This window comes from Castanea sativa, chromosome 7 (assembly GCF_040712315.1).
Source record: "Castanea sativa cultivar Marrone di Chiusa Pesio chromosome 7, ASM4071231v1".
NCBI lineage: Eukaryota > Viridiplantae > Streptophyta > Magnoliopsida > Fagales > Fagaceae > Castanea > Castanea sativa.
In genome coordinates, this window is record NC_134019.1 from 35,933,215 (window position 1) to 35,942,137 (window position 8,923).

The 8,923-nt window shown below is 34.7% G+C and overlaps 1 protein-coding gene across 1 annotated transcript; it reads right to left on the bottom strand.

Annotated features, from left to right (window-relative positions):
- Positions 1 to 505: 505 nt before the first annotated feature.
- LOC142644389 (uncharacterized) lies at positions 506 to 982 on the bottom strand. The gene has a single exon (XM_075819016.1). It carries the CDS (start codon positions 980 to 982, stop codon positions 506 to 508), a length of 477 nt encoding a protein of 158 aa, XP_075675131.1.
- Positions 983 to 8,923: the final 7,941 nt, after the last annotated feature.

Sequence of the window (8,923 nt, forward strand, 5' to 3'; positions counted from 1 at the left end):
TTCGCCGAAGAATATATCTTGGTTCGTCCGTCCGTGTTTCAACGGGGTTCCATGTGGACACCGTTTACTTGTCTACGGTATGTTTTCGAGGGACCCGTACGATCCCCCCCATGAAAGGTCCTCCCCGCTATCGTGCTTATCTCCCCGATTACTTCTTGTGGTTGAGATCGGCGACTCTCGTTTTTGGACGAGGTCTCTCGTTGGCTCGTGTCGCCCTCTCCGAACCTCCGCTCGGAGTCCCCTTCTTGACAAACTTCGAAGTTTTCCTTCGTATCGCTTCTTCTATTTGTCCCCTCGGTCTCGGCAATCTTCTGTGTAATGGCCGTGGTCCTTGTGGAATCGGCAGTATTTGCTCTTGTCCCGTACACTTGGTGACGAGTGCAAGGGCTTTGGCCACTTTAGGTGGTGTTGATCCTGGATCTGTGTCAAAATTTTGTCAACAGGCATAATTAGGGGTGTGAATTTTACCGGTCATGGAGCTTTCTCGTCTTTCCGTCTGTCGGTGTCACCTCTCCGACAGCTCGGACGCTCCCTCTTTTGTCCCCTGCGTTCGTCTTCCTTCCTTCCTTCCGTCTTTAGCTTCCCCTCGTCTACGATGGCCGCCGGCGTCCTCAGCGTTCATGTACTTTTGAGCTTTCAATAACATCTCTGCCATCGTCCGGGGCGGATTCTTTGCTAACGAGACGACGAATTCTCTGGACTTAAGCCCTGCCTTAAATGTCGTCAGCTGGACCTTATCGTCTGCATCGTCCACCTCTAGCGTCTCCCGAGTGAAGCGTTTTACATACGATCGCAAGGTCTCCCTCTCTCCTTGCTTAATAGTGAGTAGGTGATCCACTGGTCTTTTGGGTCGTTGCCCCCCGACGAAATGGCGCAGGAAAGCACTACTTAACTGTTCAAAGTTGTCGATGGACGAAGTGGGCAATCTTGTGAACCACTCTCGTCCAGCTCCCTTCAGCGTAGTTGGGAATGAACGACACATGATCTCGTCAAGGGCTGTTGAAGGCCTAAGGTCGTCTTAAAGGTGTTAAGGTGATCTTGGGGGTCCTTGAGCCCGTCAAAAGGCTCAAGCTGAGGTAGCCGAAATTTCACTGGTACCGGTCTTTCTAGGACTGCCATGGTAAAAGGAGAGTCCGTCGCTCTGACCATTTTATCCAGGCTTCGATCAGTCTTCTCTTTGATGGCGTTTCTTAATTCATCCATCTCCTTCCTCATCTCTTGGAGGATGTCGAATGCCGCTTCTTCTCGGGGTTACCGTTCTCCGTCGGTCACTCCTCCCATGGCTATCCCCTTCGTCTTCTTGAACAGGTTCTTCGACCTAGGTTCTCTTCTTGTTGTAACCTCTCGTCTCATCTCCCCGATTCTCGTCTCGTAAGTTCTTCGACGGTGGTCGCGAGATTTTGGACTCTTGTGCCAAGGCCACCGAGTCCTCGGTTGGATTCCATCTCGGAGCCGGTAGGGAACCGGCGTTCTCGTTGTATGACAAAGTCGTCCCCACGTACGGCGCCAACCGATGAAACAGTATCTCGTTGATTTGCTTGGATTCGTCCAGACGGCTCCTGAAAGTACTCTGACGAACCTGTGGGAGCAGGAATTTACTCAAGTGGTCACCGGTGTGGTGCCTGCCACAACGCCTCGATGATAAAGTCAGTATCGAAGAAGATAATGATTGAAAGACCAGAAAAAATGATTCAGGTGGTGATGTTGTTTTTTTGTGTACCTTGTATTGGTGTTGTGAGGGTTTTATATACCCTTGGGGATTGTAGCCGTTGGAGTGTTAATGACTCCCTGATAACGTCTCTGGTGGAGTTATGGACTTTAATGCGTTCCCGTCGATTCGTCCAGCTGGTCTTGTAACGGTTGGAGCTTTATTGGCAGCATTGAATGGCATTAATTCTTTTTGATGACGCGGATACTGGTCATGTTCGTCCGTGAAGGCAACTTCGTCTATAATTATCCTCGTCAGTTACATATTCGTCAGTACCATCAACTACTACAATTACAATTACAATTACAATATTATAATCCCCTTGTTGACCAAAGTTTCTTAGTTTAGTACTCTATTAAACACATGGACAAGCAGGGTTGGACAGTGTGTCAGTAACCAAGCATGTGATATTTGTTTTTAGATACAGTGGCAGGAAGTTCGCGCTTAATAGAAATTTGTTTGAGAGATCAACTATAACACATTTTAACACATTTTAAATAATTTTACACAAATTTTAATATATTTTTTCATCCACACGTATATCAAAAACACTCAAACAATATTACTTAAATTAACTTACCAAACAGCCCCTAAAAGTCCCTATAAGTTCTGCATTATCACAATTTATGGGTCCCATTTTATTTGTAAGTTTGCAGTTTCACTCGTTTTTTCTTGACTAAGAGCATTCACAATTGAGCTTGCAAATGCCAAATGTAAGCATATTTTAGTATTAAGGCTCAATTTCCCCCCAACAGTCGGTCGCAAATCCTAACTATTGCAAAAAAATATGCAATTGTGCTACAGTGCGATTCTAAATGTAGAATCGCACTAAAGCTCAATTGTAAAACCAAAAACAAAATTTTATTCTCTCAACTGTTCTCTCTCATTCTAACTCTCACTTCCTCTTTCTCTCTCTCACAAGTCACAGCTCCTCCTTCCTCACTCCCTTTCTCACATATCTCTCGTTCAAAGCTTGCACTGATGCTGGGTTTTGGATTTTAGAGGTTGGATCGGCGTGGATCAGCGGGCTGTGATTGGTTGATGATGGATTTGGATCAGTTGATTGGTGGGTTTGAATCGGTGGATCTGTTGATCGATGGGTGGATCAATTAGGTTGATCGTCAATAGCTCCGATGGTAGCTCTGATGGTAATTTTTTTTGAATGGGTTTGGGTTTGGTTTTGGTTTGATCGTTTGGTTTTGGTTTGATGGTGGAGGCGTTGCTTTAGGGTGGTGGCTCCAGTGGTGATTTTTTTTTAATGGGTTTGATCATTTGTTTTTGGTTTTGGTTTGATCATTTGTTTTTGGTTTGGGTTTGATCGTTTGGTTTTGGTTTGATGGTGGTGGCGTTGCTTTAGGGTGGTGGCGTTGTTTGATTGTGGTTTAATTTGGTTTTGATTTGATGGTGGTTTAACAGTGGTAGCGTTGTATTTTTTTCTTATCTGTTGTGGCTTGTGTAAGCTGTGCTAGAGGTTGAGGGAGAGAGAGGAAAAGGAAAAGAGATAGAGAAATAGTAAAAAAGAATATTTAAATAAACTGGAGGGAAAAAATAGAGTTTAGAATGTTGGGTGTATTGTAAAATGATATGGTATAATTAATAAAGTAATTTTTTGAAATGGTAAAGTAAGATAGGATGGCATTTTGGGATGGGGATGCTCTAATTACTGAAAACAAAATAGGAAATAGGTGGGTTTGAGTGATAATCTAGTGGTACCAAGTACCAACACACTCTGCATGAAATTATTTGATAATATCATATTTATTTCACATTTTTCTCACCAAAAAAAAAAAAAGTATACCTCACATGTAGATTCTGCACATGAGGCTCATATTTATATGAGAGGAAAATATAGTACAATGAAGAACATAATAATTTTTCCTATAGTGCTAGTTTCTATGGTTCAAATTCCACCTCTCCTATCCTTTTTTTTTTTTTTACCTGATAGACGTTACAATAAATTGTTATATTCTTTATATAAGAGAATAATTATTGTCTAACCATCTCCATTAGTAAAAACTAGTGGATGTCCTGCGCGATGCGCGTGTTCGTTATTAGTTATTTTATAATACTCATATGTGTTATAATGTTTGGAAGATTAATTTCGATTATTTAGTATACGTCACTAAAATAATGAATGAAAAAAAAAATTGTAACACAATATTTCCATTAGTAACCATAATTAATTAGACTCTAAAAATGCCACTATATGCTCTTTTTTGTTTGATCAGGTGTACATGTATATTTAATTCTTACATTTGACCGTTTCCAATATAAATTTTTTTATTATTTCATTTTTTTTAAAGTATTTTTTTTTAAAGAAAACACGTGAACTTTTGAAGGCTAAACATCTAAAATTTAAGGTTTATAATTTTTAATTCGCAAAACTAAATATACATGCCAAGAGATTAAAAATAAAACAATAATTGAATAGGAAAATATAAACTTATACTATTTCATATCTTATGTTTAATTTTACTTACATTTGAGTACCTTAATCACTTATAAAGATTAAACACTTTTAAAAAATATAAATAAAGACAAAAAACTCATATCTTTTAGAAACCCCATATGTTGTTAAAGCATTGAATCAAGCTTTGATAGTATTGTTAAGAAGTTTAGATCATATGCACTTGAAACCAAAGCCAATTTCATACTCTTTTTGACACTAATTCCTCACTCTTTGTCTCTCTATCTCTCCAGTCCTATTTTTCTTTTGGCCTTTTGATATTTTGTGAAATTGGAATATATAAAAGAACATGAAAACTAATATTGAATGGAGAAAACCTTTCATTTATCAAATTAATGCAATTAAAAGTGGAAGAGTTCAAGAAGTTGGAAAAGGGAGTAGAACCAAATATTTTAATTTTCTGCATTTATGGCTTAAACTTATTATTGATAAGAAGATAGGAGGTGAAAGGCTAAACGAAAAAGTACTCATACAAAGCGCCACATGACAGAACCTCATACACTTTTTCATGAGGTCTCTGCTTTTATATATATATTGATTTCAATGATGTGACAGTTTTTTGTAAATTTTTTATTTTTGTTAATTTTGGAATAGTGTGTTAGAATTATGGTTAAGTGATTAAACTTACCATTTCCTAACAACTTAAGTTTTTGGGACAATCGGTAATTTAACATGGTATCAGAGCAAGAGATCCTGAGTTCGATCCCTGTCTTCACTTTACTTTCCATTTAAAATGTTAAATTCCCATTTGTTGGGCCCACACTTACTAAGAGGAAGTTTAGGCCCACAAGTGAGGGGGAGTGTTAGAATTATGGTTAAGTAATTAAACTTACCATTTCCTAACAGTTTAAGTTTTTGGGACAATCGATAATTTAACATAGTGCAGCAAAAAGAATTAACATAGCATGTTGAATTGTATTTTTTTTTTCTTCCATACCTTTTTATCATTTGAAAGCGCATCAAAAATTTTAGCAACTATGTAATTTTCAAAATCATCTTTTAGATTGAATTCCTTCAAATGAAGTAGAGAAATCCATTTTTTTCCTAATTTGTTTTTCAAATCATGTGGGATTCCTTCTCCAATATTAATATTTTTACAATAATTTAAATAAGTTGTACCTTAGTTTATTTTTCAGCAAGATCTCAATCTTGTAGATTTATTTAGGATTTTCTCGGCATCTCGATCAAATATCACAAACATTGTTTTGTTAGTTGCATTAAAAACTTCAATTTGAATCCTGTATCTAAAGTAGTTTGCAATTGTATATATATAGTAGTTATAGTGAGATAAATATATTATAAATATTTGGAGAGTATGTATTAATGTGAGTGCCTTTAACTTTGGGATAGAAAGATTTATTTTTGTTTTACATTTTGCACACCAAAATGATCATGTTTGTAATTTGACATTCCTTTCACAAAGTACGCACAAAATGTAATACCAACCCATTGTTGTATCAATGTTCCTTATTATTGCAATACCCTAGCAATTTACATCTTGCAATGAACTTTGATATTAATATGTATTAGTTTTTTAATGTAAATGATATGATTTATTATTATTTTTTACATAAATTAATATGTATTAACAAACCTTTTTTGTAGGATCTCACTCAATGCATATTATCTTTATTGTCTTCATATTATTTTAAGATAAATCCTCCTATGAAAATTGTTTTGCATGTATTTTTGGTATTTCTTGTATAGGATCATGTTTTTGACCATTCCTATCATTGAATTTTTTTTAAAGAAAATATTAAGTTAATTATTAGACTTTTTTGTTATTAGAAATTTTAGAAATATGCACTTGTCAATTATTTCAGCAACCTAAGGGATCTCAAGATTTATATATATTTTTGTTGCACTGGTCGATGACAGAGAATTTGCCTGCATAAATTGCAAATAATATTATTAATAGACAAAAGTATATTGAATTGAAATTGGGAAAAAATGAAGAGATATTTCATGAAAATGAGATTTTTTAGAAGTATCATCTATACGTGGGGGAGGAAGAAGAGAGTTTGTAAGAGGGTAAGAGTTTTTACTTTGATTTATACGTTGGAATGGTCAAACTTGGGTCATAATATGTAAGGTAAGAACTGGACTTAAGTTTTTCAGAAGGTTTGGTCTACTTTTGAAAGGTAATCAATTTTATAGTGAATAACTTTTGGTCTAATTGTTAATAACAACTCATATTAATATAATAGTAAAAATAAGTTACTATGATCTATTGGGTAACAGTAAAAAAAACTTAATAAAAAGAGGTAAAAAATGCCAAATTTATATTATAGTAAAAATAAGTTAATATAATTTATTGGGTAACAGTAAAAAATAACTTAATGAAAAAAGGTTAAATGCAATAAGTTATTATGATCTATTGAGTAACAGCAAAAGAAAAAAAAATTAATAAAAAGAGGTAAAAAATGCTAAGTTTATATAATAGTAAAAATAAGTTACTATGATTTATTGGGTAACAGTAAAAAAAGCTTAATGAAAAAAGGTAAAAAATGTTAAATGCAATATTAGAGAGCCACGTGGCAGAACCTCATGCACTCTCACATGAGGTCTCTGCTTTTATATATATATTGATTGATAGGAAATGCTCGCTGACCTAAATCCAGTTCCTATTTTCCACTCATATAAAAAGTTCTTTAGGATATATACAAGTTATAATATGATTTTTTTAGTGATAGACTCTATGGGAACTGGACAATCCTATTTGATCTAATAGCTAGTGGAAAACTCTTATATTTCTTTCAAGGTCCAAAGATCCACTTTCATGTCGTTCATTTGAAAAAAATAGATTAAATAATCATGGCACTTCCTCAAAATTTGAAATTCTAAATCAACCAAGGAACAATATAATTATATCACCATGTTTGTTTAATAACAACCATCAACTATTGAACAATATGACCATTTTTGTTTTAGTAAGATACCAAAGTGGCACTGACGACTAGTCCAATTACCAACCTAATATGGTTCTAATGGTATAATATTCTGAATTGCTAGGCTGCTTTCTGTTTTTGGATTATAATGGAAGTTCTCGATTCTACACGACCTTCGATTTTGGAACTCTCACATTCATGAACCAATAGATGATATACATTTGGAGCATTAGCATTGATGGTGGTATAATAGTTATTTGCTATTATACCACCAAAAATACTAAAAGTTAGGCCACATTGATGTTTGTAAAAGTAAAAAAATTGGCCAATGAGCTATAGTGAGCTACCAAGCTCATCATCTTTGGCAGCTCACTATAGTTACAAGTTGTAAATAATTTTTTTTTTTTAACCATATTTTTTTTTATTTTTTTCTCAACTCAGACAAGTGAGACCAAGATACTACCCCGACAAGAAAGTAAAAAAGGTAGCCCACATTAATAAAGTTATAAAGAGAGAGAAAGAAAGAATAAAAAAATATAAATAAAAAATATTTAAATGAAGTAATAAAAAATAGAACCAGTGTTTCATAAATTGTAAAATGTGGTATTAAAATAAATAAAATAATTTTTTAAATTGTTAAAAGTTAAAAATTTTAGCTCCATCAATATTAGTGCTCAATTTTGCAAAAACATGTGGAAGTATAGCTACATGTGACATGAGTACATGGAAACTTTTCCACTTGTATAGACTAAAAAATCATATTATAATCAAATACGTGACTTATTTTTTAATTGCTTTCAAAACGTGCATTGGAAGTGATGAACTGGAGAGAAAGAAGTAGACCAAAAGAGTTGCCAAACCCTGCACATGGATACAATTTGGGAAAATAAGTCAAGTGAGTTGGCACCAATCCAGTCTCAGCCTTTGATCAAAACATTTAACATAACCCCAATTAGGCAATTATTCATTCCTGAATTTCAAAAATTGGGCTTACATTAACGCTAAGAAAAAAACTGGCACTGACATAAGCTGAAAGCATCCTCACCCCAATCTTGAAGGTTTTTTTTTTTTTTTTTTGCTTTCAAATTAGAGGATTGAAACATGCAATACAATAAGTTTAGGGATACAATCATACAATATTTTTCACAATTATTGAGATAGATTGTCGTGAGCCTTTGATTTGTGCATGATAAAAGTGATGTTAATAGTGGGTTAATCTTAAAGTGATGTAACTCTAATCATAATAAACTATGTTAACAATTGTAAAAACTGTTGTGTCTCTAACATTATTTTGAAACATATATTATGTTCATACAGGATAAAATAGAATCACTTAATTACAAGTTTTTTGAATTGATCACCTCAATTTTGAGTTAATTCAATGGCATCCTCCCTCTTATCTAGTTTAAGAAGATGTCTAAAGGTTTGTGTTCGAATTCAAAAAAAATAAAAGATTGAGAAAGGAATGTGAGGGAGAGAGTTGACCATGTAACCCCATTGTGTAACACACACACTAAAGAAAAGATCCAGGCTCCACTCAACTAACATCACATGATGATGGGGTCACTCAAGAATCCCACATTTCAATGCATGAAACCAACAACCATTTGAGTGCAGATCAGAGATCAGAAAGGATGTCCTGCATTTTTGGAGATCAAAAGTTGACATGTCTCTATCTGCGAACGTACGAGTTCAGAACCAAAGAGAGCCAAGGATATTAGATCCTTTTTGGCACATTCGATCCGAGTTTGAAGCCATAAAAAGAAGACTTATAACTCACACTGGTGTGGTGGATCCAACTTAAAAAGTGATTGAAAGAAAATGTATTAATTCCATAGACTAAACTCGAGTTCGGTAAGT

Bases quoted from the DNA above. Each gene is read 5' to 3' on its own strand.
- LOC142644389 (XM_075819016.1), bottom strand. From the start codon at position 982: ATGTGTCGTTCATTCCCAACTACGCTGAAGGGAGCTGGACGAGAGTGG.